The sequence below is a fragment of the Rattus norvegicus genome, chromosome 18 (genome assembly GCF_021556685.1).
Source record: "Rattus norvegicus strain SHRSP/BbbUtx chromosome 18, alternate assembly SHRSP_T2T, whole genome shotgun sequence".
NCBI lineage: Eukaryota > Metazoa > Chordata > Mammalia > Rodentia > Muridae > Rattus > Rattus norvegicus.
In genome coordinates, this window is record NC_141551.1 from 23,529,081 (window position 1) to 23,545,281 (window position 16,201).

At 43.5% G+C, this 16,201-nt stretch overlaps 1 protein-coding gene and 1 long non-coding RNA gene across 28 annotated transcripts in view; one reads left to right on the forward strand and one right to left on the reverse strand.

Annotated features, from left to right (window-relative positions):
• Ammecr1l (AMMECR1 like) overlaps positions 1-9,064 on the forward strand; it is a 24,038-nt gene extending 14,974 nt beyond the window's left edge. For 4 of the 26 annotated variants that reach the window (XM_087592902.1, XM_087592903.1, XM_087592909.1 and 1 more), the window contains 5 exons: positions 198-312; positions 1,293-1,383; positions 4,104-4,200; positions 5,273-5,400; positions 5,881-9,029. In XM_087592902.1, coding sequence (XP_087449028.1) covers positions 198-312; positions 1,293-1,383; positions 4,104-4,200; positions 5,273-5,354 — 385 coding nt within the window. In that variant the 3' untranslated portion in view covers positions 5,355-5,400; positions 5,881-9,029. 26 annotated transcript variants of the gene reach the window in all.
• Positions 372-16,103, reverse strand: LOC100910201 (uncharacterized). 2 transcript variants are annotated; one of them, XR_015642833.1, is made up of 3 exons: positions 15,914-16,103; positions 3,641-3,702; positions 372-1,513 (listed from the first exon to the last, which is right to left on the reverse strand). It is a non-coding gene; the product is annotated as an uncharacterized LOC100910201 (long non-coding RNA). The 2 variants fall into 2 exon arrangements; XR_015642832.1 differs by lacking the exons at positions 372-1,513; positions 3,641-3,702 and adding an exon at positions 5,077-7,019.
• Between the last annotated feature and the right edge of the window lie 98 nt (positions 16,104-16,201).

A 16,201-nucleotide genomic window follows, 5' to 3' on the forward strand; every position in this document is an offset into this window, starting at 1 on the left:
TTCAAAAAGAAAAGAAAAATAGTCTCGCTGAGATTATGACCTGGTGAATTACCTCTAAGTTCCTGCAAAGATAGTTGATACTGACAAAGTGTTAGATGCTGTCAGAGGACCTTGGGACTCTGCTGTGTGGGCTCTGTGGCATGCAATGTTGTCTTCTAACTGGAGGCAGCCTCACTTATATTTTCTGTCCCCTCTAGTGCACTTAAGGACAGCCGATTCCCCCCCCTGACCCGAGAGGAGCTGCCCAAACTTTTCTGTTCTGTCTCCCTCCTTACTAACTTTGAAGATGCCAGTGATTACCTGGACTGGGAGGTGAGAACAGCTGCATTTGGAACTCTGCATCTCTCGTTGCATTTGGGTTCGGGTTAGTACATGGTAATGTATCTCCTTTATTGAGAGAGGGTCTAAGAATGACAGAAAAGGGTACTAGGAATAGAAAAGAAATGGAAAATCAGTCCTCTTTGCTATGAGCCAGCTGTGGTAACAAACACCTTTAATCCCAGCACTCAGTGGGTCTCTGTTAGCCTAAGACCAGCTTGGTCAGGTCAGCTAGGACTGAATAGTGTGAACTTGTCTGTCCCCTTACCCCACATAATACCTCTCTGCTATTTCTTTCCAGTCAAATCTATTCTAGATGAAATAAGATCCAGCTGATCCTTCTATGTCTAGTTAAGAAGTAATGAGTGGCAGGTGTGGTAGTTGCCTTTAATCTCATCACTCAGGAGGATCTCTGTGAGGCCAGCTGGGTCTACAAACCGAGGTCAGAGAAACCTTGCTTGAAGACAAACAGAAAAGAATGAGAACCAAACCACCCCCATCTCCCCAAAAATGGAAGAAAGGAAGGAAGGAAATCTTATCTGAATCTGTACATGGTAGCCCATCCCTTTAATAAATGCACCAGTAAGGAGGTAGGAGGAGGAGGACTATATAGTAAGACAATTAAAAAATATATATCCAAAGGAGACCAAATTTGAAGAACTGTGAACCTATCTAGAAACAGTTTGACATTTTCATGTAGTAGAATTGTGCTAGAAGTAAAATATTTAAGCTATTTAGATATACTATTTCAGGGATTTATTCCTTCAGTCTTCATAGTCTCAGAGGTGCAACTGCACATGTATGTATTTGACCGTCCCTTTGGTTTCTGTGCTTTAGAGTCAGTCATGCAGACAACATTCTTCCTTTCCCAGACCTGTGCTAGGCAGTTCAGGAGACAATGTTGATTATGTATGAGTGATGGAAATGTTGTTAGAATCAGAAAACGCCATGTACTTGGTCATATTTTTCTGTAGGTAGGGGTCCATGGGATTCGGATTGAATTCATCAATGAAAAAGGCATCAAACGCACAGCCACATATTTACCTGAGGTTGCTAAGGAACAAGGTGAGTCGGACAGATGGCCACTGAGCTGTGCTGCTCAGAGCCATGCCAGTTAAAGGGCAGGAGAGAGAAGTCCTCAGCTCAGTGCCACCAAGTACTGATGCCCTTCCTCTTCTTAGTTCCTGCCAGATTCCTGTAGGACAGAAGCAAACTGACACAAGACAGAAACTGGGAGTGGGGTTGGGTGGGGGTGGCAGGGAGGAAAATAGCTTTCTTACTTGATTATGGCTTTAATGTTTCCTTCCGATGAATAGTTCTATTTCTTTGCCCCCCATAAGCTTCAGTGATTATCACAACAAAATCCCAGGCACTAGACTGACAGTGTTTTATCTTTTGTTATAAAGATAAGTGAAGTCTGTACTTGGTGTTATAGTTGGTAAAGGATAAACATGGTCTCACTGCTGTTAAAGAGCTCAGCAGTTGCCAGCTGTGGTGGTACATGGCTTAACCCAGCACTGTGGAGGCACACACAGGAGGATTTCTGTGAATTCAACGCCAGCCTGGTCTGCGTAGGACCAGAAGGCCAGTCAGGGTTTCACAGAGACTCCAACAAACATAAAGCGCTCAGTAGTTAATGATGAGTTCTAATAATGGGGACAGTAAAGGTAGGAAGTGGGTTGGGCACATTTTTTCTTTGAAAGAGTATCTAGAATTCCTTTCTTGTACTTTCTGTGATATGTAACCCCATTTTCTTTCTTTCTTGGAATTAGTCTGGTTTTGAAAATATTATGTGAAACACAGTAATTGTTGGGTGTGAACCTGGAATAGAGAAAAATATCCAGTTAAGTATATTAATGAACTACTTATGTGGAAAGCGATCGCCTTGTTGGTTTTCATTGTGGTTGTGTTTAAACTTGTTCAAAAAGCAGTGTGCATGTAGCGTAAAAAGGATGAGTTTTAAGACATTTTGGTTAGGTCATAAGTCCAATATGCTCCTCCTGTTTAAAGAATACCAAACATAATTTTTAGTAGTTAGATATAAATTATAGCTCAGCTAAATTGTTTCTCCCATTTTAAAATTGAGAAAATTCAAAATTGGGAGCTTCTATGGTAATTGGGAGGAGGGAGTTCAATTTGATGTACTTTATTTTTTTGCTTAAAATGTTTAAGACTGAGGGCTGGAGAGATGGTCCAGTGTTAAGAATGTATACTGTTCTTGTAGAGGACCACATTTTGGTTTTCAGCAATCACCTCAGGTAGTCCAGTTGCTATCAACTCCAGCTCCAGAGACATCTAACCCCACTGGCATCCTTGGGCACCTGGACACATAGCTACATACGGGTGCACACGACCTACACACAGGCACATACAGAGACATAAATAAAAACACAAGTGGGCCCAGTGGTACATGCTCAAGTCCTGATATTGGGAGGCTGGAGTAAAATGATTGCCCTTGAGTTTGAGCATAAACTGGGGCACACATATTACAAAACTATGTCTCCAAAACAAACATCAGTAAAGGACAGTTAGCAGTATTACAGATGTGAAGAACTTTTCTGTTTTCACTGAGAAAATAGTTTTCTTACTGCTATCAGTTCTCTGTCATACCAAGTATGAACCTGAAGGAAGGCTACTCAAGGCAGTAAAAGCCACATAATTTAAATTCCCCTCTTGGCTGGAGAAATGGCTCAGCAATTGAGTCCTTATTGCTCTTCCAGAAAACTGAAGTTTAATTCCCAGTACCCAGGTCTGCCCATGACTTCAGCTCCAAGGGATCCTTTGTTTTTGGCCTCTGGAGTCCTTTGTACTCTGGTCTACAGCGCCACACACACACATATACACACTTTATTGCACGTGAAGCTGAGAAATTACTTGAAGCTATTACTTTAAGATCAGCCAAGATGGGTGAGAGGTGGCTCAGTGGTTGAGAGCACTGGTTGTTCTTCCAGAGGACTCAGGTTCAGTTCCCAGCACCTACATGGCAGCTTACACCTATAATTCCAGTACCAGGAGATCTGACACCCTAAAGCAGTCATACATGCAGGGAAAACACCAATGCACATTTCAAAAAAAAAAGTAATAAAATAAAAAACAACAAACAAAACCCAGATAGTGGTGGTAGTGCACGCCTTTAATCCCAGCATTTGGAAGGCAGAAAGATCTCTGTGCTGGAGGTCAGCCTGGTCTTTCAGAGTGAGTTCCAGCACAGTCAGGGCTACACAGAGAAACCTGTCTTGACCAACCAAAAATAAACGAGTGATTCTTACTGCTTTGCAGAAGTCCTGTATTTGGTTCCCATCACCCTCGATAGGCTACTCACCACCTGTAGTTCCAGGTTCAGAGGATCCTACATCATCTTTTGTTCTCGTGTGTACATACCACCTGCAACACACATACCCAGAAATAAAAAGTAAAATAAAATCTGAAAACATCTAGGCAATAGTGAGACCCTGCCTGCCTTTCTACTCTGCCTTTCTATAGAGCAGCCATGGGTGCAACATGAGCTTCAGAATTTTACTTGGGTAGTGCCTGGTAAGAAAGAGTGGGGGACTTGGGGATAGCATCATGGCACATTGAGTTATGATGTCATGTGTCAGGGTCTTTGCTGGACTGTTAGTAAGGCTGATTGGTGTCCAGTGTGTGGGACCAGGGCCCAGTGCTTCCTTTTCCCCAGCACACTCTGTTTCTTGAATCCCATTTGTCTTCCTACACTGGTCATATTGGAGCATGTTCTTCTCATGTTTTGACTGTGTGCTGACCATATTGTGGCTTGTTTTCCTCAGACTGGGATCAGATCCAGACAATAGACTCCTTGCTCAGGAAAGGTGGTTTTAAGGCTCCAATTACCAGTGAATTCAGAAAATCAATCAAACTCACAAGGTAAGCAGCTGCCCTAGTCTCCTTGTTAGGTTTTCTTAAATGGGGGTTGAGTACAGGGTCCTGTGGTGGGAAGGAAAAGAAAAGTGTTTCTACCCCTAAGCCAGAGGAGTTTGTGTGAGGTCTGAGTCTGAGGAAGCAGGGGCCGCAGACGTGGAGACACCCTGTTTCCATAGCCAGTCTAACAGGATTGAAGCAGAGTAGATCTGCCGAGGAGATTTAGGGGGAGGTTGCATTTAAAAGGTGAGGGCTCCGGGAATGTAAATCCAGGGTCACGGAAAGGTGCTTCTTCCTGGTCACCATGCAGTCCATGGCAGAGAATAAAGGAGAGCCATATTAACGAGGAGTGGGAAGGATCCGGTTTGGGGGTAGTACTCAGGGCAAGCTGACTAGTCGTACGGAACATATACTAACTTGGGGGTCTGTAGCCCAGGCTTAGTTCTTATTAGCTATTTGTCCTGGGGACAGTTAGTTCACCACCCTGAACTGTTTTCTGTCTGTAAGATGTGAGTTGTAATTCCTTCAGTTTTTAAGGTAAGGTATAGTGTTTTCAGCCAAGGGCAACACTGGAGGTGTTCAGTGGATGTCAGTGTTCTTTTGTGCTGATGTTGGGGACAGAGAGAGAAGTTAGCTTTGGTGGGCCTTTGCTATGACCCTCGTCTACAAAATGCTGAGTCACCGTATGCCAGCCTCACAGGTCTGTTTGGAAGATAACCCAGTGTTTTTGAATGCATTAAATTCCAAAAAGTCAAGGGGCTGGGACTTCCACTCATTGGTAGAACTTAATACATAGTATATACGCTCAAGGCCCTGGGTTCCACCTCCAGCACCAAAATATAATAATAGTAATAATAATAAAAACACTGCAAATACAAAGCATTATTACTATTACAATTTATTTGAACAGCCATTTCCCTGTCAAAATTCAGGAATAATCACCTTGCAGTGGAGGAGTGATTACAGTGGGAAAGAGATGGCTCTGGGTAAGGATTGTCACCCAGCTCCTGTGGTCTGTAGTAGGCTCCATAGGTTTGTAACACCCATGCTTTGCATCCTGACTCATGGCTCTTTCCAGAGCAAAGCCAAAGTGCTATGAATTCTGTTCTGATGACCCCGTGATATGGCATATTCATCTGGGGAGTGAGACCTTCCTATAGCCAAGGATCCATTAACCTGCTTCACCAGAATTTGACCCAGAATTAGGTATCTATGCCCCTTTTAGTTATAACCTGTTTGTTGCTCTTCTACAAGTTGAGGTTGCATTTCTGTCAAATTTATCTCATTTTAAACCTGAGCATAGCTAATGCAGTTTACACTGGGGTTTGGTGCAGCCATCTTCCAATCTGCCACCCTTGTAATTTGACTCTGAAATCCCTCATGCAGATCCTGGTAGCAGATTGCTTACCAGCAGCCTGTTGATAAGCATATGTAGCATTTTGAGGTGGGGTGTGCTGAGATACATTCTCAGGGGTGAACTGTGATGTGCTTTCTCATCTTGTTCATTTGTAAGAACAGCATCATTTCTTGTGCCGTCTTTCATTTTCTGTAAGTAAGATTGCTCTTGGTCTTCCATTTTATTCTTTGAGACTGTGGGATAAGCTTTTGGTTTTCTCTACTGAGTGACTCTTCCTTCACATTGAGGTATTTGGGGTTCCTAATACCTTTGTCTGTTTCCTCGTACAGGTATCGAAGTGAGAAGGTGACAATCAGTTATGCAGAGTATATTGCTTCTCGACAGCACTGTTTCCAGAATGGCACTCTTCATGCCCCGCCCCTCTACAATCATTACTCCTGACACAAGGCTACATGACCAGTCCCACCCCCCTGTGGCCACCAATGGCTATGACATCATTGGAGCAGATGCCTCCTCTTCCTGGTCCAGTTACTTCTATTACTGCACCATTTTATGATGCTAGCTTCCGTTGCCAAGTCTGCCTCCTGCTGACTGGAGGGTGTGGGGATACATTGAATGCAACAGAACATGAGGGGCCCAAGCCTTATATCAGCCTTTCCCTCAATCTGGGGTTCTGTTGGATCAGGGCTCCCCAATAACCAGTGAGAATGGCTGTGTGGGTTCAGAAGACTGTTGTCTGGCGATTTCCCACATATGTTGGCCACACACTGACTACTGGAATTGACGGTGATCCATGGAGGCTTCTTCCCCAACCCCCCACAGCCCACCAGATCAATTAGGTGTACTCCCCTGGCAGTCTGGGCAACGGAGACCAACATGAACCACTTTTAGGTTGTTTTAAATTCCTTTTTTTAAACTTCCAGTTTATTGTGTACCAAGAGTTGATCCACAACCTCCATGCTTCATAAGTGAACACCATGTTAGGGTTGAATGTGGGCACCATGAGCCCCTGTGAGTCCTGGACAAGATTCTCGTACCAAGATCAGAAGTCCTGTGGATGACATTTCATTGTGCAGTAAGCTGTGAAGGTTTTCATGCTTACCTGACTCTCAGCGGACGCTCTGGTACTCTTCCTGCATTGAGTCTCCTGGTGTTGAACAGAGCTCTGTGGCATAGCCTGCTGAGGAATGGAATGGAGATGCCCATAGAGGTCCAAATGTCATCATCGTAAGCAGGTGTGAAAGGAGAGATCTCTTCCTCACCACCCGGCTACCTCACCTCTTCTCTGGTAGCAGTGCCTATGTAGCTGCATCTAGGTTCTCAGAAGCACAGACATGTAAACAGGTGGATGGGTTGGGCTTTAGGACATACTGTCACAGGAGAGCTTCCAGGGTCTCTGAGCTGATTTTCTTCACAGGCAAACATCCTGAGGGACCTTTAAGTAGGGGAGTTCTTTCTTCTGATTTGCCTGAAGAAGTAGGAAGACTTGATATCAGTCCTCAGTAGGACTCTAGAACAATGCTGTGTAATAAAACAAGGTGAACCTTTAACTTGCCTACCATACTGGGACTCTTCACCTCACCAGTGCAAATGTCCAAACTGTTCGTGTTGCTCATTTAAAAACTCTTGACATTCCCTCTCCCATCTTTACTCATTCCAACATAGCTGTTAGCAAATTCTTTTCACTCACCTGGTGACAAAACACTTAGTACTAGGAAACTAGGGAGGTGCTTTGAAAGCTCTGTCTCACAGGCACTGCTCAGGCAACTCAAGGGAACGGCCGGCTGGAAGAAAGGCTCCTGAGGATGACAAACTGGTTTTCATCAATGTTCATAGAGAACTCATGAGGGGGATGTGGCCTCAAGTCGGTGAACATATGTTTTGGTTTCGTTTTCAAAATTGATGTGATGGTGTGGTTTCCAAAATGGGCAACTATTCAAGTCATATGATCATCTGAGTTTCCTGTGCCAGGCATGGAAGGGAAGTAGGGCTACTTCCTGTGTGCTATTCTGGCATCACTCAAAAGTTCCTGGGTTTTTGTTTTTTGTTTTTTTTAAACTGGGCACAGAGGTTGTACCAGAAGTGGTTATGGGCCTGGAACGGATGGGTGAGGGAAGCGTGGATAACACTGGAATACCCAGGATGCATGCCCCTTACTGTCAGGTTGGGTTCCTTCACATGCACAGCATGAAGGGGTCCCATGCTGCTGAGAGGAATGACGGCTACGTCATTAACATGTGGCAGCAGGTGCTCTCAGGTGCCATGGATTGATGCAGGGTGCTCAGCTCTGGACTGAGCCACCCACATCTAATTTGTAAAACAGTATTGATACATAGGGCTACACTCATTCTGTTCAAGCGTTCTGTGTTGAGTTGTTTAATTTCTAAAGATTTAAAGCAAAATGCAAAAAAAAAAAAAAATGGTGCTAAACTTCACCCCTGAGCACTCTCAGTGAGACTGGTCATGTAAGCATCTACAGTGCCATGCTCCTCAAGCCTGTTTTTCTTGTAGAAATGTTGCCCTATCTTGTCTTCCCCAATGTATAGTATGTATTTTATTTTATCGAGGGTAGGGTAGAATACCTGCCATTTAAGAAAAATGAACAGAAAGACCCAAAAAGTTGAGGGGGGGGTTAGTAAACAGAGTCCAGCTGGCAAAGCCTGGCACACTGAAGTGGGCTCAGTGGTTTTAGAGTGAAGAAGCCTTACTCCCTGCACATTCCCTCGTGTTCCCATGGCAGTACAAATGCTCAAGTTCCTTCTGTCTTGTCAAAGAGACTTGGAAATCAGGCAAAGAAAACTATTTGGTCCAAAAGAAATGGGCTCTGCTGGTGTCAGTCCTAACTGGAGCATAGTTATTAACAAGTCGAAGTACACAGTCTTGGTCACCTCATGGGAACATGTGGCAGGAAGCTTTCAGGAAAAAGCCACTGTGGATTGTCCACATGAGGGGGGGGAGGGGCTTTGCATAGGGAGGTAATGCTCTGAATTAGAACTGAGCTGCCTTCTACACGCTGACCAAAGCAGTGATAAGAATGGCCAGTATGGGGCCAGTAAGTGGTGGTGGTGGAAAGGGACCGTTTCCTGCCCTGGGTTTCCTTTAGTGATAGGCTGCTCAAACAGAGGTCACCACTGTTCTCAAAGAGCCAGCTGAACTCTGCTGGCTTGGTTTAGAATTTGTTTCATCCCTAGCTGTGAGTGCCTTTTGGTCTGGAAAGTTGGCTTGTCTCATCATACCCACAGCTAGGACATATACTCTGTAATTATGAATTGTCCTTGTTTTCCTGAGCTAAAAGCGAATGTCTTTGATCACTAGAGTTTGTCAGTGTTGGGTTGTTTCCACTGTGAGGTTCTTAAAAAACGTTTTCGCTTCATAATGTTAAAATAACTCATGTTAGAAACCCTTTCCACATGAAGGGTTTGTAGTTGAGACATATATATTTTACTGTTTATAATAAAAAAAAATCATCTATACAAAAGTCTTGGGTGTTAATTTTAATATTTTGAGCAAAATGTGTTTTCCATGCTCTGTTAACATCTACAGTTTCACTAATGGTGTTGCTTTTCATTGAGATTTCAGAAGTCTAGAAAACCTTTTATTCTTATTTTTATTTTTGTTTCCCTGAAGAGATTACATGGCCTTCACTGCAAAGATTTCAGATCAATTATTGTATTACAGTTGCTTGCCTCTTGGCTCTCTCTAACTGCCGAGTACAAGTCATCAGAGTCCTGAATGAAGTATTGTAGAGAATAAATCATAATGGATAAAAACTGTCTTATGCCTCTTTGTAACCAGGTGACTTGAGTTCTAGGAATAGACAGATTAGCAGTTATTTTGTTTCTTTGTTGATTGACCACATAAGAGATCTGTCTGCCTCTGCCTCACAAGAGATGGGAATAAAGGTCTGCAGCACCAATCCCAGTGAGATTACTGTTAAGATTCCTGTGAGCTAGGTGTGGTAGAGCCCAACACTGGAGGGCTACACAGTGAGACCCTGTTTCTTAAAAAGCAAAACAAAAACGATAGAAGAGACGGCTCAGCAGATGAAAGGCTGCCACCAAACGACCTCTACACATGTGATCTGGCACATAAACACACAATAAGTGTTGTGATAAAATGATAAGATGCCTATCATTTGGGATTAGAGGTGCTTAAGTATGTGGTATAAAAGTGGCCATCTTTAGTCTCTCAGGTGAGGTTAATGGTGCTAATTCTTGGTGAGAGTAGGGGTGATAAGATCCTCTTAAAGCTCTTTCCAAAACTAGGCATGGTTGCTCCTGTCTGTAACCCCATGATTTGGGAGACAAGTTCAAAGCCAGGATGTGCTGCAGAAGGAAATCAATCTCTCTCTCTCTCTCTCTCTCTCTCTCTCTCACACACACACACACACACACACACACACACACACACACAAAAGAAACAAAATGATTTGTGGCACATGCCTATAATCTCAGGCAAAATGATTGCTGTGAATTTGGCTACAGAGTAAAGCAATACTAAATAATTATCTGGACTAGAGAAATGGCCTCAATGGTTAAGAGCATTTATTCTTATTGAGGGTCTGGATTTGGGTTTCAGCACCCATATGACCGCTAACAACCATCTGCAATTCTAGTTCCAGGGGGGTCCGACACACTCCTGTTGCTTCCTTAGAGACTGCACACAAACAATAAACTGACATACATGCAAAGCAAACACCAGGACTTGAGAGGCACGGTGTCCCATGCCTGTAATCTCACCACTTAGAAGAGGCAGAGACAAGCAGATCTCTGAGAGCTCAAGGCCAGCCTGGTTTACAAAGTTATAGGAGTATCAGCTAAGGGTGTACAGTGAGACCCTCTCTCAAACACAAAATCCCACTCCAAATCCCTCGCACGTTAAATGGGACTCAAACTCCAGGTTTATGATTGTGTAGCAAGGGTTCAATTGTAGCAAGTGTTCGTAAGTGTGGAGCCATCCCTAGCGCTGGCCTGTTGGAGGTTCTTTAGCCAAGGTCCAGTACACAATGCCAGGGCTAGATGGCTCTCCAGCCATCTGAATTGTCCTCAGTGTTGTGTATAAAGTGGGATTATGGGAAAATGGCAAGCAGTAGTTCTCAATCTTCCTAGTGTTGTGACCCATTAATACAGTTCCTCATGTTGTAATGACTCCCAACCGTGAAGTTACTTTCAGTGCTACTTCACAACTGTAATTATGCTGTTAAGAGTCTTAATGTAATATATAAAAATCTTTGCCAAACGGGTCAAGAACCACAACTTGAGATCTGGTGCTTTAGAACACTGGACATGTAGAGGGAGGCAATGTTTGTGTTCCAAGTCAAGATAAGCTTCCTGAAGTTGCAGGGATTACAAATGATACTTTGGGCAAGTCCAGCTTTGCAAAAAATTAGTTTATTAGGGTTACTGACTGGAGTATGTCCAACTGAAAAATGCCAACACTACCCTTCAAGTTCTACCTCTGCCCTTGTTTGAGGGGTGACAAGTTCTCATGTATCCTGACATGGCCTTAAATTTAGCTATAGAGTTACAGCTAAAATCTACTGGGATTCCAGATGAGCCTGCACCACCCCACCTTCATGAAGTGCTTGGTCAGAACTCAGGGATTCATGCATATCGACAAGCACGCTTCTGAGCTAAATCCCTAGCTCCAAGAGCCTATTTTATGTGGCTTTAAGTCTACAGCAGAATTCATGCAAGAGTGCCACCTACTAGTGATGAGTTAGAGCTTACTCAGGTTCACAAGGCCTAAAATACATATAAAACCAGGTCCCGGGAAATCATGTTTATGTGTGCTACACCTCTGTCCTTTTGAGTGTGTGTGTGTGCGTGTGTGTGTGTGTGCGTGTGTGTGTGTGTGTGTGTGTGTGTGTGTGTGTGTGTGTGAGCGTGTGTGTGCGCGCGTGTGTGCGCATGCCACAGTACCTGTGTCAGAGGTCAGAGAACAACTTTCTCGGGAGTTGATGCTTTGTTTAGTAAAGAGCTTCCTTGCTGTTGGAAGACAGCTAGTAAATGTTGCAGAGAAGGTCCAGGTACAACGAAAGGCACATGACCATGCAGCTCATGTAACCCTTCCCTTCGTTATTAATGTAATCAGAGATACAAAAGGATGGAGCCTACTTGAAGTTTTGTGTGATTCTCCAAAGAATCTGTGACATCTAGGCTTGAAAACCTCCAAGTTTAGGCTGTCTTGATATTTCTTTGTGTGTGTGTGTGTGTGTGTGTGTGTGTGTGTGTGTGGTGTCTTTCTGAGGATTGATCCCAAGACTTCACATGCTAGGCAAGTACTCTACCATTGAGTTATATCCCAGTCCAGAGACCTGGGCTGTTTGTTTAATTTGTGTATCTGTGTGCCTGTACCTGTGTGAGCATCTAACTTTTGGGAACTGGTTCTCTTTCCACCATGTGGGGTCTCAGACTGAACTCAGGTCATGATCTTTGGTAGCAATGAGATCAGAGTCATCTTACTGGCTTGAGAGCTGAAGGTTTTGTTACTTTGAGACAGGGTTTCACTATGTAGCCTGGGCTGGCCCAGAACTCACTACGTAATCTCAACTATAGTGAACCATCTGCATTTGCCGCCCCATCAGATCTTCAGTTTAAAGACCTGCTCTGCCTGAGGCAACACAACTTCCGGGATGCTTTCCATCCTGTAGTCATGAGAAGGTAGCAGGACACTATTATGTTCCTGAGAAAGTCTTTCTGGTCATGTCTTGCTTATTTACTTCAGTACCTGGGAGGACAAGTTTTCCAAATCTTTGTTAAAGTAAGTCCATCATTTTTGTTTGTTTGTTTTTGTGACAGGCTTTCTCTGTGTAGGCTTTTTGGCTGTCCTAGAACTCCCTTCATAGACCAGCATGACCTTGAACTCAGAGAGATCCATCTGCCTCTGCCTCCGGAGTGCTGGGATTAAAGGCATGCACCACCCCTGCTTGGCCAGTAAATCCATCCTTAACAAGATGGAGAGTTGGCTCAGTGGTTGAGAACACTTGTTCTTTCAAAGGACCCAGGCTCAATTCTCAGTACCCACCCAGAAGCTCACCACCTCCTTGGGCACCAGGCACACAAGCGGTGCACAGACATACACACAGCCAAAACACTTATGCATTCAAAATAATAAACAAATCTAAAAAATTACCAAAAAAAAAATCAAGATGATCAAGACATTTAGCTGTGTTATGTGGGAGCAAAAAGTGCATTTCTCCCTCAGATTTTTACAATGCCAGAATCCCTGACAAGAGCAAAGATGAAGTTCAGTGGATAAAAGCCATTCAAGTTGACAGTCAGGATTACATATCAAGCTTAACCTGCAGAACCACAGGGTTCTGAAAGTTGAAGGGCATGGTGCTTTGGTGAGGACCTCCCTTCACATGGCATCATGGATATAAAAGGGAAAGAGAACATGATAAAGGTGAGATGCACGGTCTGGTGTGCAAAGAGTACAAAATACATTAATTCCTCCTAAGGCCATGCCCCCAATATCTAAGGGCATCCCACTAGACCTCAGTTCTTTTTAAAAATTCATTAAAGCAATTTTTATAGTTTGCATGTATGCACACATATATGCCTCTGGTGCATGTATGGAGGTCAGAGGACAACTTTTGGGAGTCGGTTTTCTCCTACCAATTAAATTCAGTTCCTCTGGCTTAGTAGAAAGTGCCTTTAGACACCAAGACATCTCTCTCTCTCTTTCTGTGTATGGATGTTCATGTGTCTGCAGGTACACGTGTGTCCATGTACATGGCAGAAAATGATATTGGATCCCTATTCAGGAATGCCATCCAATTTCTTTGAGGCAGGTCTCTCACCATCCTTGATTTACACGGCCCGAGAGCTCTTGGGATTGTATATATCTTCTTCCTCTCAGGGCTGGGATAATGAGCACTTTATGTGGGTTCTTATGATCTGTAACAAGGGTGCTGGTGGCCCTGATACTGACAAAGAACTGAGGGGTTGGGGATTTAGCTCAGTGGTAGAGCGCTTGCCTAGGAAGCGCAAGGCCCTGGGTTCGATCCCCAGCTCCGAAAAAAAGAACCAAAAAAAAAAAAAAAAAAAAAAAAAAAAAGAACTGAACACCAGGGACAGACAGAAGACCAAGCCCTGGAGAGGGGGGAAGTAAAAGGAATAAAAGCCTAACACTTGGAACTCCTGAGTAGACTGTGGTTTGAATATTTTCTGGGGCCCCTGGGATCGCCTCTTCCTGTTTAGATGCCCGTCCTCATGCTCCTCTGCCATTTCTCCCAATGAGAAATGTTCTTCTGTGAACATGGAATCTAAGGGAGGCTGCTTTTCCTTTCCTTGTCCACTCATATCCCTCGAACTTTCTCCCAGATGAAATCTGGGTCCGCATGCTGGCAAAAGCAAGCACTGTCATAACTGAACCTCCTCTCCAGTTCTAGTCCCTACCTCCTACGCAGTTCTGACTTCCAGGACACGAAGCTTTAGGAGACACATTTAAACTACAGCCAAACATCGGACTCTTGATCTTTCCTTAGCACCTTCTTTGACTGTGTTACATCACCCGTCAGATATTGCACTCGCTACTCTTAGTGAGCTCATGTTCGGGACAGATTTTTACCCTACTCATCATTTTAACCTCATGGACTTACAGATGGCTTATAATGGCTTCCTAAATGAAAATGGTACACATGGGCCAACCTGGGAAATGTCACTTTATGTTTTTGTTACTCTTGTTTTCTCTCTCTATGCCTGGTGACTTCTCTCCTCCTCCCTCCTTTCATGCCTCTGTGTGTGTGTGTGTGTGTGTGTGTGTGTGTGTGTGTGTGTGTGTATGTGCGTATGTGTATATATGTGTGTGTATGTATGTGTATGTGTATATGTGTGTATTATGTGTATGTGTGTATATATGTGTGTATGTATGTGTATGTGTATATGTGTGTATTATGTGTGTATGTATGTGTATGTGTATTATGTGTGTGTGTGTGTGTGTGTGTGTGTGTGTACTGAATCTCAAGTCCATTTCTACTACCTAGGTGCAGTATGACTATGAACTACTGCCCTGAATATCTTTGCAGGAGTTCTGATAAGCTGGAGCATGTCTGTTATAAAGGTCTTATGCTTTAAGGTTTATTTATGAGTATGGGTATTTTGTCTACATGTATGTCTGCACACTAGAACACCATGGACAATAGTTATAGACTGTGCGAGACACCATGTAGATGCTAGGAACTGAATCCATGACCTCTGTAAGAGCAGCCATGCTCTTAACTGCTGGGAGGTCTCTCCAGTCCCTGTTGTGATTTCTCACATGCTGTTCAGGAAAGCACCGAGAAATGGTTAAAAAGCTGTCAATACTATATAACCATTTATTTTAACCAATGCATTCCTTCTACAAATATAGATACACAGCAGTTTTGTAAAACTCATTTTATTTACAAACCAAAAGACTACCTATTCTTGGACCAGTGAGATCATGCAGCAGATAAAGGCCCTGAGTTCAATCCCCAGAATCTATGCAAAACTGGAAACAGAGAACAAATTCCACAAAATTATCCTCTAATCTCTTCTGTGCACCTCTGTATATATAATAAAAATACATTTTCTTGTCTTGTAATAAATACTTCTATCAATTTTTAAAAAGATTTATTTTCTGTGTATGTGAAGGGTGTGTATGGTGTGTTTCACCTCCAAAAGAGAGACCAGAAAGGGTTTAGATCCCTTGTAGCTGAAGTCACAGGTGTTTGTGAGCCATCTGGTGTGGGTGCTGGGAAATGAACCCAGGCCCTCTGAAAGCATCAAGTGTTAACCACAGAGCCACCTCTCCAGCCCATTTTTTATTAAGTTACAGGGTTTACTAGTGTTCACTAATGACCCAAAAACTGGAGAAGTGTTTGTCCCCCTTATTGTATAGACTTTTGTTTCTCTTTAAATTGAAAATATCACTTTTTCATTTAGCTTTCTACTTATTCAAATGTCTCAACAGATATGATAAAGGGTTCTCAATATTAAACTTCACCTGCTCAGAATTGTTAAATACACAGGAACAATTTAACAGGATGGTATGTTACCTAAACTGGCATGGATTCTTGGGAATTTGCTAAGTAGCCACGCCTCTTTGTGAATTTTTTTTTTTTTTTTGAGACAAGATCTCACTATGTAGCCCTGGTTTTATATCACTTTGTAAACCAGGCTAGTCTCAAATTCAAAAGATCCACCTGCCTTTGCCTGCCTCGGGCATGCTAGGATTAAAGGCATGCGCCACTACAAACTGATCTCCTTCAACTCTTGATCCTCGCGCTCAGTGATTGATTCATTACCACCACACAGGGGTTAGTCTTTTTTTTTTTTTCTTAAGACACAATTCAATCATTGAAAGAGATTTCAGTATGTTTCTGTAGTCACCTACCCAGCTTTTCAACATAGGACATTCCTTGGATCAGCCACTTAGTTCAGTCCTGCACCTCACTTTCTTCTGAAATGGCTTACTTGACGCTCCCAGGTGCCACGGCAATAGTGTGTTGCCGAAAATAAACACTTTAATCTCCAAGCAGGCAGCACAGAACCACACCTCCAACGACCGGAAGCCGCTAGACTGCGCCCGGACCGCCCCTGTCGCGGGCAGTCTCGCGGGTTTCCCCTAGTGTGATAGCAGGGTGCCTGACCTACCGTCGTCCGCCCGCTTTCTCGGCCCCGC